This window comes from Notechis scutatus, chromosome 5 (genome assembly GCF_049901735.1).
Source record: "Notechis scutatus isolate UNSWTSFEM ecotype Mainland chromosome 5, rNotScu1.2, whole genome shotgun sequence".
Classification (NCBI taxonomy): domain Eukaryota; kingdom Metazoa; phylum Chordata; class Lepidosauria; order Squamata; family Elapidae; genus Notechis; species Notechis scutatus.
The window spans coordinates 15000756-15015622 of NC_142013.1; the positions used below are offsets into that span (position 1 = coordinate 15000756).

The following is a 14867-nucleotide window of genomic DNA, read 5'->3' on the forward strand; positions in this document are numbered from 1 at the left end:
AATGGTTTCCTCTGTCCAATTGTATCCAACTCTAGGAGATGGTGCTCATCTCCTAGAGGTTAGTCGAGGGAGCCAACATTGTCAACATTGAGGAGGCTTCCATGGTCATGTGCCCAGCATGACTATGTGCTGAGGTGCACGGGACACTGTTGCCTTCCCACCAAAGTGGTACCTATTTATCTACTCGCATTTGCATGCTTTCAAACTGGAAGTCCCAAACGGTTTTTGTTTTTTTTCCCCCACGAGGCAACTGGACTTTCTGGTTTCTTTTTTGAAAACATTTCGCTTCTCATCCAAGAAGCTGCTTCAGCTCTGACTGGATGGTGGGGAATAGAAGGATTTATGCTCCGTGCATACAGTTGGACATTTGCGTTCTTTTAGCGTGTCGTTAAAGTCATCTGGAGGTTTATAAGGGTCACCTGAGTAGTGCAAATGGGTGTGGAGCTTTCTTGGAACGATTGAAAGGACTGTGTTGTAGATGGGAGATAGATGATGTCGTATTCCTCCTGCTCTGTTTGAGACTGGAAGGTGAGACTGTTTCAGACTGGAAGGTGGACAGGAGCTGGAGCAAATAATGGGAACTCATCCAATCGCACAGTGCTCAGGTCTTGAACCTGTACTGCCAGCTGACAAGCTCAGCATATTTAACTGCTGATGCATCACATCACACCTCTCATTAAAGTAAAGCAGTCATCATTAGCAAAAGTGATAAAATAGGGAAAGGCACCTCAGATATTAGGACCGTGCAAAGCTTTTGAAAGGACTGCTTTGCAACAGGCAGGAGCACAAATAAAGCACCTCTGTCTGGTTCTTTAAAACCATGCTGTTTTTTTTTCCAGCGCTCATATGGTTTAAACCAGGGGTCTCTAACCTTGGCAACTTTAAGACTTGTGGACTTCAACTTCCAGAATTCCTCAGACTTCAATTCTGGAAGTTGAAGTCCACAAGTCTTAAAGTTGCCAAGGTTGGAGACCCCTGGTTTAAAAGCTATCCCCAGCTGTTCTTTTCCTTTTCCTTTTCCTTTTCTTTTTTCTTTTTTCCTTTTCCTTTTCTTTTTTCTTTTTTCCTTTTCCTTTCCTTTCCTTTCCTTTCCTTTCCTTTTCTCTCTCTCTCTCTCTCTCTCTCTCTCTCTCTCTCTCTCTCTCTCACTCTCACTCTCACTCTCACTCTCACTCTCACTCTCACTCTCACTCTTTCTCCCTCCCTCCCTCCCTCTCATAATTTCTTTAAAAAATCAGTTGGAATAGAACAGTCTACAGAAAAACAAGGATGCTTTAATGATTCACAAAGAGTTGTTCCACATACTGCAAACTCTTCTGAAAGTTTTGCCTAGCCCTACCAATTGATACGCATTCTTGATGTATCCTCAACTTACAACAGTTCGTTTAGTGACAGTTCAAAGTTACAACGGCACTGAAAAAAAAGTGACTGATGACCGTTTTTCACACTCCATCACCGTTGCAGCATCCCCATGATCAAAATTCAGACGCTTGGCAACGGACTCATATTTATTGGAGCGTCCTGAAGTCTTGTGATTTCCGTTTTGCGACCTTCTGAGAAGCAAAATCAATGAGGAAGCCAGATTCACTTTAACAACCGTGCTACTAACTTAACAGCTGCAGCGATTCACTTAAGCACTGTGGCAAGAAAGGTCATAAAATGGGACAAAACTCACTTAGCAAATGTCTCACTTAGCAATGGAAATTTTGGGGCTCAATTGTGATTGTAAGTCAAGGCCTACCTGTAGTGTATTCCTGAGGGAGGATAAATTCAATGTCTGGAATACATTACCTAACTCTGTGGTTTCTTCTCCAAACCCCCAAAACTTTAACCTTAGACTGCCTACTGTTGACCTCACCCCTTTCCTAAGAGGTCTGTAGGGGGCGTGCATAAGCGCACCAATGTGCCTACCGTCCCTGTCCTATCGTTTCTTTATATTCGTATCCATTTCATGTATTCGTAACCATGTTTATACTTATATCTGTTATCTAATACTTGCTTGACTAATAAATAAATAAAATAAAATAAACTCAGGATTCCACCTTACATGAAGTGGAGTGGGATCCTGTTAAGCCATTTTCTCATCTGCCTGTGACCTTGTTAGTTGAATTATGGGACCAAACAGGATTGTTGTTGTTTTTCTTTTCATCCCAAATTAACTCTGGGTGGCCTTGAGAAGCAGGACTTATTAGTGGTGGCAGAGGAGGAACAAGTGCGAGTCCTTCAGGAAAACCTACTGTTTAGCTGACTTGATTTTTAATTTGAAGAATCCTTCACAGGCCTCTAAGAGAAAACACACTTCTTTCTGGATCGCAGTTGGAAAGAATGATGTTCAGCTTTTGCGGCCAAAACAAACTGAACACTTGGTTGTCAATTTTCAGATGTTTGGGTGCAAAATAAAAATGATCTATTTCTTCAGTGCATGTTTTTGACCATTTAAAACAAGAAAAGGTATCCACTAATTTTGTCCAACATTCACTCAATGCCTTTCTTTTAATGAAAAACATACCTTTACAAAAAAAAAAAAAAAAAAGAACAAGATAGTACAGTAGCTCGATACATCAAGAAGCCTACCAGATGAACTTCTGTTTTTAATCATCATAATTCAGTTCACAGCTAGGTTCTCAGGATTTCTAAAGGCAGAGCCACAGAGAGCAAAAGTTTGGAATGAATTTATAGGTGTTTCTGCTTTTCTCTAAAGGTGAACGTGAAGGTCTCATGGTATGTGTGTGTGTGTGTGTGGGAGTGTAAGAGTACACACTGAAAACGATGGACCCATTAAAAAAATATCTGTCCATACTTGTTTTCCAATGTAGAGTTACAGATCATAAAAGTATGCAGTACAAGAATCTGCTATAAAAGTGTAAAACTCTGTAAAAGTGCCAGTGGATAAAAGTGATATTTCTGCTTCCTGCCGTCATTATTTATATAAGGTTGACTCAGCTTTCCATCCTTCCAAGATGGGTAAAATGAGGACCCAGATTGTTGGGGGCAATAGGCTGACTCTGTAAACTGCTTAGAGGGGGCTGTAAAGCACTATGAAGCAGTATACAAGTCTTAAGTGCTATTGCTATCATTAGCAAAAGATAATTTAATATGGAAAGAGACAGTTTGGTCTAATGGTTAAGGCAGCAGTTTCCAACCTTTCTGGCTTGACAGAATGGCAGCAGTGGGATGGTTTTGAACGCATGTGCCAGTTTCACAAATGCAGCTATGCATGCGCTCGCCCATCACTTCCATGGATCGGTTCCAAATGACCTGCATCCGCAGACTAGGGGTTAGGAATCCCTGGGTTAGAAAACTGGAGACTGTAAGTTCTAGTTCCACTTTAGTTGTTGAATCCAGCTAGGTGACTTTGGTCCAATCATGCACTCTCAGCTGCAACATCAGGGTAGGATGACAAGCTGGTCAGTCAGTGCCTGTCACATCCAATCAATTAACACACGTTGATCCTCCCCCCCCCCAAAGTAGACCCTGCATTGTGAGAAAATGCTAGGGCCATGATGGCAAACCTATGGCACACATGCAGAGCCATTTGTGCGGGCACGCGAGCCCCAGCCAAACTTACCTGCACTGCGTATGCACACACCTTCCAGCTGATTTTCGGCCCATTTGAGGCCATTTTCACCCTCACGGTAAAGTTTCCCCTCGCACATATGTGTTAGTCATTTCCGCTCTAGGGCGCGGTGCTCATGTCCGTTACAAAGCCGAAGGGCCAGCACTGTCCGAAGATGTCTCCATGGTCATGTGGCCGGCATGTCTAATCGCCGAAGGTGCATGGAATGCTGTTGCCTTCCTACCAAAGTGGTCCTTATTTTTCTACTTACATTTTTACATGCTTTCGAACTGCTAGATTGGCAGAAGCTGGGAGAAGTAATGGGAGCTCACTCAGTTATGCGGTGCTAGGGATTCAAACCGCCAAACTGCTGATCTTTCTGATCGACAAGCTCAGCATCTTAGCTGGTGAGCCATCGTGTCCCGTGTGTGTATATATATATGTGTGTGTGTGTGTGTGTGTGTGTGTGTGTGTGTGTGTGTATGTATATGTATATGTATATGTATGGTATTCAGCTTTGTTCGGGTATTTTCCCATGTCATTGTAGTTGTGCTTTTAAAGTTGTAGCAACGTTTCGGCAGAATCTCATCTGCCATCATCAGGCTTCTGATTGTGTCCGTCGGTATTGTGTTTGTACAGAAGCCTGATGATGGCAGATGAGATTCTGCCGAAATGTTGCTACAACTTTAAAAGCACAACTACAATGACATGGGAAAATACCCGAACAAAGCTGAATACCATGCATGTAAGTACCCGCGAAAACTTAAGAATATATATATATATATATGTATATGTATATGTATATGTATATGTATATGTATATGTATATGTATATATGTATATATATATATAGTATTTATTATAGCTCCAGAAATGTAAATTAAATTTTAAACATGGAACTTGGAAAATTATTTGTGAAAAAAATATGTCTATCCCTACCTATGTCTATCCCTACTCAGAATGCTATGGAATTCCAATAGATAGACAGGCTATCTATTGCCTTTGCAAGTATTGGCCGGTTTTAAATTTTGAAACTTTTAATTTTTCTTGTATCAGTGAAATGCTGCATTTTGAGTAGAAACTCGAGACTGACTTTTGTTCATTTATTCTGCAGATCTCTCAATGGCAGTACAAAAATTTTCCCAATCACTTCAAGATTTTCAGTTTGAATGCATTGGGGATGCTGAAACAGACGATGAAATTAACATTGGTGAGTGAACTTTGTTGCAGCTTGAATTTAACTGTCGATAGGTAGTCCTCGATTTACAACCACAAGTGGCCCCCAAATCATCATTGCTAAGCAAGGCACTTTTTAAGTGAGCTTTGCCCCATTTTACAAACTTTTTTTTTGCACAGTTGTTAAGTGAATCCTGCGGACAGTTGGCAGTTCTGGCTTTTTCCATTGTCTTTGCTTGTCGGAAGCCTGTCCACTTACCATTGATAAGTGAGAACTACTTGCGTTCTGTTTGGTAAATAAATACTTCTTGGGATTTTAATTATGATGTGTTCAGTTTGGAAGTTTAGAGTTTTGAATATTGATGTCAAATAAACAGCTTTTTTTAAATGGGTGTTTTTAGTTTTAGTTTAGTTTACTTGTCATTGCACCTCATACAATGAAATCAAACACAATCTTCAGTGCACATCATGACCATGAAAATAAACACAAACATACATCCTTCACACTCCACACATTGAATTGAAAACCCCCAACACTGCACTATTCTCTCTCTCTCTCTCTCTCTCTCTCTCTCTCTCTCTCTGTGTGTGTGTGTGTGTGTGTGTGTGTGTAAGAAAGGAGCATTCTCTGGATTCTATAGATATTTAATCTTTAATTTTAGGAGATAAGACCTCTCTGTTTCTTAACAATCTTCTTATACCATTTGCTCCTTGAAGCAGAGTTTCATGACTTCTTACTGAACACTCATCATTATTTAAAATGCTTATTTATGTTACTGGTTAGCAGCCTGAATAATTATCACAAGCTAAATTATCAACATCAATATAAAGCAGGAGAAGTAGAAAATATTTTTATTTAATTGATCCATCTTACCTCAAAAGTGTGGACACTTACTGTTGGTAGAAGGCTATATGTCATTTTCATGGATGCAAGCTTCAAATAGTTGATTTGTGTATTGTATTCCTTCCAAGCATGAATTTATGCTTCGCACTCAAAATACTGTTTGACCTATTGTTTTCCCTGTTGCTTTACTCAGGACTGTTTTCTACTCAGTGTAATTGTAGTTCTTCGATATGATGTGGTTAGATTAAGGAACATTGATTTCCATGGCTTCCTTGTTTGTCTTGCTTCAAATTCCTCTGCAGTTTCTTTTCTTTTCTTTTCTTTTACAAAAGTTCTCCTGATATAAAGAATTGACATCATACATTTTATTTCATACTACCAAACAATGACATCTGCATGCACAAAAAAGTAATCATTGTTATCAATATAGTTTAATGGGGAAACAGCAAACAAAGGATTGCCATTTTACAAGCTACATTGGTTCTTGCATGCGTAGAAAAATTGAGAAGAACAAGAGAGGTTTTAACAAAAATGGATCCTTCTGTGCTGGTTTAGTGAAGGGGAAAAAAGTCCGGATATGTCATGTGATGCCTCCATGATGATGTCAGTTTGACACCTCTGCTATAATGGAGACGTGGGTACTCTATTTTTCTTCATTTTTAAGTGCTCTGGTTTTATTGTATTGCGAACAGTTGCTAGGATGCATCCACAGTTTTGTTGTACTTGTACAATGACAATACACAACTTCTTCTTCTTCTTCTTCTTCTTCTTCTTCTTCTTCTTCTTCTTCTTCTTCTTCTTCTTCTTCTTCTTCTTCTTCTTCTTCTTCTTCTTCTTCTTCTTCTTCTTCTTCTTCTTCTTCTTCTCCTTCTCCTCCTCCTCCTCCTCCTCCTCCTCCTCCTCCTCCTCCTCCTCCTCCATAAGGGGCTCTTCATCTAGATTACCTAAATCCAAGTTGCATATACAGGTAGTCCTCAACCCATAACCACAATTGAACCCAAAATAGAGTAATTACTAATGCAAATTCCATAATTAAATCAGTGGATATTATCACAGGAAAAATTAGTTCTTGTTAACATTGTGCTAAGATTCCTTTCAAAGGAAGGACCCAGCATAAAGCTTTTTAATCCTTCTGTTTCAGGATGCTGTTTTTGTAACTTGCAGCATTAGGCTTTGGATTTAGATTGCCATGGCTGTGAATATTAGGAACCTAATCCTTCTTTATAGCTACCATTCTGCCTCACTGCTCTGAATCTCCTGAGCAACATGCAGAAGCTGTGAAATTCATTATTTCAAATGAATAAGTTGGCTCTGCGTTCAAACTCTGGATTATCAGAATGTTAATGCTATGGATATTTGTGGACTTGTGTGAATTCAAGCATAGTTATCAGAGGTGAGAAGGCATTGGATTCAGGTCTTATCTTGATAGTCAATCGATGAACTATTGAAAGATGGTCAAATTAAAATTGTAGTTGTAAATGGAGGACTATCTGTATAGTAAAAATGTTAGCTATTGAAGGTAAATTATTATAAAATAATGTTCTATAGTGGAAACTGGATGTGAAATATAAATTGATAGGAATTGGAGCATTTAGATCCATTTTCAGGCAAAAATAAAAAATATCTGTTTTTAAAAAAATCTCCCATTAAAACTGAGAGTACAACAGTATGACATCATTACATGTAGATGAAGTTGACAAAGGACTCATTTACTTGCTATTATCAGTTGTGAAAAAGGTCCAGCTTGAATATGTTTAGATTTTTGGACAGTATGAGAGGAACATATGCTAAGGACACCACATGATTGATTAATTTCAATTGTTTTTCTGATCTTGATAGAATCTTGGAATAGAAAGATCTTCTTTAAACAAGCAAGAAAGTTGAGTGATTGTGTCTCCAAATATTTATTGGATTATATATAGTGCTGTTCAAGCCACTATTAATTATATCCCTGTATTTCCTGATTTTTGTGTAAATATTAATTAGAATTACCATTGCAAGGTATTTTTTTGCAAGTGTGAGAATGAAGAGAAACATTTGGTGTATGATCTGAAAGCATTTCTGGATTTTTTAAATATATGGCTGCAATACTGCATTAAATAGATTCAATTGGTTAACAAGTCTTAAGTTGTTTTCTTGTACTGTGTGATATTGTCAATCAGTTTATTCCATTAATGAAAAAATAACATGGCCACTGATTAGGCTTAAGGTCAGATGTGGTGAGAAAAGTTAATTGTTTGTATATGAGATGTTAAAGTTAGTGGAAGGAGGGTTTGATGGGAACCATGAAATATGGCTGAGAGTTGATAGTTGGGAGAAGTGGAAAGGATTAACTGGATGGCAAAAAGGGTCAAAGGATTAGAATTCATCACATACATCCAGACAACAGCTTATTTGAAGAATAACAAAAGTAAATCATCTAGTAAACATTCTGGATAATTGTCAGTAAAGGTCACACTAAAAGGATTTGAACACCTTTCTACTACTTAAGGCAGGTTCTGCTGATAACAGTAAGACAGACAACGATTGCATCAGGTTTATAAATATTCTTACTGCAGTTAAGCCATTCCAGAGTCTGAAGCTGTAAATTACAAGGAGTTGAATAAGTTACCTAGTAAACCTGTACTCACCTACGGATCATAAACCTGGGAGAATGTGGGCTGTTTGAGTTACACAATAATAGAATTCGTCATTCCCTGTGATGTTGTGGAGAGATTTGTGGTAGGGATCACCAAACAGTAATGGTTGTTGTGATTATGGAATTAGATCTTTTTGATCAACTGTCATCAACTAAAATATACATTGCTGGCTCATAATTACCTATGGTAATGATCCTCAGGCTATTTCTCTGGGTTAACCTTTAATGCTGAATACCTTTTCTTAAATGCTAAGTTGATAAAGGAGGTTCCTTTTATAAGTTGAGACATCTTTTTCCTCCTCTCTAAAACTCATAGAAAATGTGAGTTCTAGTACATGAATTCAAACAAAAAATTTAACAATGTTGGCTAATACATCATGGTATTGAACAAACCATAATTGGCCGAGCTTGTTAAATATGCAGAGTCACAATCCATGATTTACAAAACAGAATGGCTTGCCCATTAAGGTTGATGTAATGTTTGAATTCAGTCTATTCCTGAGTCTTTGAACTCAGGCAGATATTTTGGAAGGGGAAAAAGGAGAAAGGATCTAGAAAATATTTGCAATTCTGTATGTTGTTCTGCTTACTGCAGTTCAAAAAGGATATAAGAGCCATTAAAAGTGCAAGCAAGGGCATTCAAAATCATTAGGGTGCTCAAACATCTTCCTGCGAGGAAAACCTATGTTTTAATGTGGAAAATGTAGCGTGTAGAAATATGAGGGGAAAAAACTAGGCTTAAATGTGGAATAAAAGGGACTTAAGTGACATGCCTGTGGTGTATGACTCATGCATGATCCAGAGAAAGGCTGCTATATTATGAGGACATCCAATGAACCTGATGAGAAGGGACTTTAAAACTGCATAATTAATCTGGTTAGCTACTAACCTTCAAAAATTATTTAAAATCTTTGTTTCTCACATGTATTAATTGAGTTTTTCAAAGCTGTTTAAACTTGCATAAAGCACAGATTAAGTCCCAAGTTCTCATTTCTTGTTCACCTACATCGGGCCATCCACATTTACAGATGATATAGTCATGGTAATATCTGGTTTTCTCTTTAGTTAAGAACTGGATAGCAGAATTGTTTCCCTGTTTTACAGCCCTCTTTAGGCAGTTTAAAGAGTCAGAATATTGCCCCCAGTAAAATGGGTCCTCATTTTACTGACCTCGGAAGAATGGAAGGCTGAGCTAGGGGAGATTTGAACTGCCAAATTGCAGGCAGCCAGCAGTCGGCAGAAGTAGCCTGCAGTACTGCATTCTAACCACTGTGCCACCATGGCTCTTACATTAATTGCTTATACAAATATGTATACAAAGTGTACAAAACAAACTGTATCTGGGAATAACTTAAAGTCTAAACCATCTTTTTCTCCCTGTGTTACTAACTGGCCCTTTCAGATGTGGCTCACTGCATCTAGCTGGAAGTAGTTGTTCTGGCATCTAGAGAGGGTTAAAATTTAAGGAAGTTGGTCTTCTAGCTTGACCAGTGTCACTGTTGGTCATAGGCAAATCATTGTCTAATCTACAACAAACTTGGGTTGAAAATTCAACTTGAAAAACTTGGATGTTATTACTCTGAACTTGTTTGAAAAAATAGGAGAAAGGCGGGGAGAACAATGATGATAGAGAATGACAGAAGCCTTACCAATCATGCGTAGACACATTAGAAGTCTTTTTTTTTTTAAGTATAATTTTGGTTTTGTCTAAAGGCAGCTTCCTAGCTGCTGAAGTATACTTACTGTTCTTAAGACTCTTTCCCCCCTACACACACACCCTAAACTGAGCAAAGTATTACAAAGAGACTCCTTATCCAATGTTTAAATTAGAGGGTGAGAGTTTCCCACCAAGTTTAACAAAACCATTATCTTGCTGTCTTTAAATAGTACTTAAGAAAACCTTCACAAAAACACAAGGAAGCGAATTCACTGATTTACTTGGTTTATGCAGGGAGTTGCTTTGTTTCAATTCAGACCATTGATCAAGGGTACGGGTGTTGTTTTGATGCTGGATAAAGTTTCTTTAATCTGTTGCCATTTAAATGATCCTATTTTAGTCCTTCTTTTGAACTGAAAGCACTTTAACAGCAGTGATTTATAGATTCATTGCCACGTATTTAACTTACTGAATGTGCTGCATGTAGGGCTACTTACCAAGATGATTTGAAAATACAGGTAGTTCTCGACTTACAACAGTTCATTTAGTGACCATTCAAAGTTACAACGGTACTGAAAAAAAGTGACTTATGATTGTTTTTCACAGTTATGACCTTTGCAGTATTCCCATGATCATAAGTTCAAAATTGAGATGCTTGGCAACTGGCGTGTACTTATGTCGGTTGCAGTGTCCCAGGGTTACGTGATTCCCCCGATGCAACCTTCTGACCAGCAAAGTTGATGAGGAAGCCAGATTCACTTAAGAAGCGGATTACTAATTTATCAACTGCGCTGATTCACTTAACAATTGTGGCAAGAAAGATTGTAAAATTGGGCAAAACTCACTTAACAAATGTCTCACTTAGCAATAGAAATGTTGGGCTCAATTGTGGTTGTTAGTTGAAGGCCACCTTACACTTGGTCTACTCTAGAAGGTGGAAATCCAGGTCGGCATGGGAGCTAGCCAATCAATAGGATAGTGCCTATGCCGTAATCACTACCTGTGATTTTACAGCCAATTTGGTAAGGTACCAGGCTAGGAAGGAGGAGACTGTGAGTTCAAGTCCAACCTTAGCAACGAAAGCCAGCTGGGTGACTTTCAGTCCCACCCACCTCACAGAGTTGTTGGGGAGAAAATAGGAGGAGAAAGGTGTGTTGGATATGTTCACTATCTTGAGATATTTATAAAAATAATGACGGGCGAAAAAAAATACAAAATGTGAAGGAGTGTACAATCAGCAGGAGAAAAAGGAAAAACCTTAGGCATCATAGAGCCGTGATGGCAGACCTATGGCACGTGTGCCACAGGTGGCATGCAGAGCCATTTGTGCTGGCACGCGAACCCCAACCAAACTTACCTGCACTGCATATGTGCGCGCCACCCAGCTGATGTTCGGCCTGTTTGAGGCAGTTTTCGACCTCCCAGAGGCTCGAGGGAAGCCTCTGCAGCCTCGGGAGGCTGAAAAATGGGCCTTCCGGAAATACCAGAAGTGCTGAAACGGGCCCATTTTCAGTCTCCCGAGGCTGCAGAGGCTTCCCCCAAGCCCCTAAGAGGGCGAAAACTGCCTCCCCGGGCTCCAGAGGCCCTCCGGAGACTGAAAATGGGCATTTCCGGTATTTCCAGAAGACCCGTTTTTTGGCCTCCCGAGGCTGCAGAGGCTTCCCTCGAGCCTCTGGGAGGCCAAAAGAGGCCTCAAATAATCCGAAAATCAGCTGGGAGGTGTGCGCATGCTCAGTGCAGGTAAGGGGGCGGGGGGGGTGTTGCACACGCATGCATGGGGGGGTGTTACATTGTGGATGCCGGCACGCATGCATGGGCACTATCACGCACATGCATGCTTTAGGCACACAACAACAAAAAGGTTCACCATCACTGTCATAGAGCTTTCCCAGAAAGAGCCCAGGTGAAGAGACTACATAGTCCCAAAATGGATGGGCAGGTGGGAAGAGGTTCAGGGTAGCCCCACTCTACAATCTCTAGAACAGATCTAGTAGATTAGAAAGTTACAGCTTTAGTTTGGCAAGATTCTGTCCTTTGTGCATAAGCAAATAAAGGGTTGAATTTAATTGGATCTCGCTGTCTCATCTCTGGATTTGATACTGATACTGCAAGAAGTATTAATAGGGTTATGGGATGTATGCAAAGTGCTAGTATTTACTGGTAAAGATCTACATGACGCAGTCCCACTTCTTGTAGGACTCTCAGGTTCAGTCTGCCCTTGAAGGCTTCTGATGAAGAGGACATCCTGCAGGAGACATGAGGGAAAGAGTTTGTTGGGCAATCCTTCTTGGTGGTGCTCTCAAGAAGTTCATTTGGCTTGAAACTATTCAGTGCAGGTCTCATCTGAGATACATTTGGAGTTTAGCAGTGGACTTTGTTCTTTTAGTTTTGCTCCTTGTGGCTTTTGGAATTGTAGTATCTTGGCATTTAATTTGTCTACTTTATTACTGTCGTTTTTGAACTGCCCTGGAATTTGATGTAGTGTTTTTTGTTTTGGTTTCTGAGGTGGGACTTTTAAATAGTGCAAAGAAGAGTGGAAAAATTACTTCCTTTGTACTCTACCCTCCTATTAATATACCCTAATTTAGCACTTACCTTTTTAATAGCAGCTTCTCGTTGTTGGCTGATGATTAACTTGTGGTTAAAAAGAATATTCAAATCCTTTTCACACATTCTACATTCAGAGCCAGGTCTCCTCCATCCTATATGTGTTCCTTTCACGTTATGTGCAGTATTTGGAAAGATGTGACTCTTATTTGTGGGAGGGAACAAAGATGTTCAATGCAAGCTGATAATCCATCTGCAGGAGATAAACCTGGATTGCTGTGATTCATTTTGATTACAAGTGCCTCCTGATAATCAAAGCAGAGAGGTAGATGGCAGATAGGAGGGTTGTCTGAAAAAGTTTAATTGGATTATGAATTATGACCATACCTTCTTGTTGATGTTGAAACTCTAGAAAAAGTACAAAGAAGAGCAACCAGGATGATTAGAACATATGGAGACTAAAACATATGAAGAACGGTTGCAGGAACTGGGCTTGGCTAGTCTAGTGAAGAGAAGGACCAGGGGAGACATGAGAGCAGTATTCCAATATTTGAGGCGCTGCCACAGAGAGGAAGGGGTCAACCTATTTTCCAAGGCACCTGAAGGCCAGTCAAGGAATAATGGATGGAAACTGATCAAGGAGAGATTCAACCTAGAAATAAGGAGAATTTTTTTTTTGACAATGAGAGCAATCAACCAATGGAACACCTTGCTCTCGGAAGTTGTGGGAGCGCCATCACTTGAGACTTTCAAGAAGAGATTGGACTCCCATCTGTCAGAAATGGTGTAGGGTCTCCTGCTTGGGCAGGGGGGGTTGGACTAGATGACCTACAAGGTCCCTTCCAACTCTGATTATCTGTTATCTGGTAATTGAGCCCAAAATTTATGTTGCTAATACTAAATTCTGATACTTGTTAAGTGAATTTTGCCCTATTTAATGACCTTTCTTGCCGCACTTATTAAGTAAATCACTGCAGTTCTATGAATCATGCGATCGTTAAGTGAATCTGGCTTCCCTCATTGACTTCGCATGTTGGAAGCTGGATGGGAAGGTTACAAGTGGTGATCACATGATCCAAGGATAATACAGCTGTCATAAATACATGCCAGTTGCCAAGCATCTAAATTTGGATCACTTGACTATGGGGATGCTGCAATGGTCGTAAGTGTGAAAAATGCTCATTTTTTTCAGTGCCGTTGTAACTTCATATGGTCACTAAATGAACAGTTGTAAGTCGAAGACTACCTGTATGATATATGGGAATGGAGTAATTTGGGGGGAAATGTAGTCAAACCTCTGTACAAATTAAAAGCTGATTCAGATTATATCCAAACCTATTGTCAGATCTGAATACACTTGGACAGGGGTGTCAAACTCAAGGCCTGTGGGCCAGATCTGGCCCATAGGGTGCTTAAATATGGCCCGTGGGGCTGCCCTAGAAACAGCAAAGGACCGGCCTGCAGTGCCTCTGCCAACGAAAACGGAGCTGGCAGAATGCTCAGGCCGCCACAGGCGCCCCCAACATGAGTTACGTTGAGCTGGCCATGCCCACCCCAGCCACGCCCACCCCGACCCCAGAGGTCAAACACAAGCCTGATGTAGCCCTCCATGAAATCGACACCCTTGCACTTGGACAAAATCAAGTCACCAAGAACTACAACGATTTCAGTAAGATTTCTTTAATGATTTCTTTCATCTCTCTTTAGTGAGATTATCTCTGGTCCCATCCTTGTCAATTAACTCTACTGCATTCAGAAGCGACCATTATCTTCCTATAGAAAAATGACTCACTATGTTTGCCTAAGATTTGGCAACAGTACTTTCACATAGAGACTTTTAATAAGGTTGCAAATTTCATTCCAAATTGTTGCAAGTAGAGATTGCTGTCATACTTCAGATTTTTAGAGAGGCGCATAACAAAATCTTCTGCACCGTGTTCTCCAATGTTTAGGAAGCTTCATTCTCTCTAATTAGCTTTCTTGCAAATTATAACCCATTCTACTTTAAAATAAAACCTCAAACTGTAAAAACAGTTATTTTTTTTTTTGTTCATCCCACTTTAGATAATCAGAGAATGAAGTTGTTTATCCAATTCTTACTTTGGATGTAAACTTGGGTTAGCCTGATTTGAACAACATCTGGCCTTTTCTAAAGTTCTTGCTGACTTCTCCAAAATAATTACGGTAAACTTAGCAAACTCCTGCTATCTAAAAATCTGAGCCTTTTCTGTATTAAAGCAAACTAGCTTGTTTTTATTTTCTTCAAAAAAAAAAATTATTTAAAGGGAGTAGCAAATGGCAACATTTACTGGAAATTCATTTTTATTGAAATACTTATACACACTTTTAAAAAATACTCAGTAACATTTGTTTCACTTGAATCATTGTTAAGAATGAATATACTGAAACTGCTTAATATAGCTCAAGACTTTGCATCTGGGAATTTGTA

At 39.5% G+C, this 14867-nt stretch overlaps 1 protein-coding gene across 2 annotated transcripts in view; it reads left to right on the plus strand.

Annotated features, from left to right (window-relative positions):
• ARHGAP42 (Rho GTPase activating protein 42) overlaps window positions 1–14867 on the plus strand; it is a 159751-nt gene that overhangs the window by 22621 nt on the left and 122263 nt on the right. Inside the window, exon 2 of one of the 2 annotated variants that reach the window (XM_026675601.2) lies at window positions 4671–4766. The exons of the other annotated variant lie outside the window; for it this stretch is intronic. Within the exon in view, the coding sequence (XP_026531386.1) occupies window positions 4671–4766 (96 nt within the window). The remainder of the gene's footprint in view (window positions 1–4670; window positions 4767–14867) is intronic. 2 annotated transcript variants of the gene reach the window in all.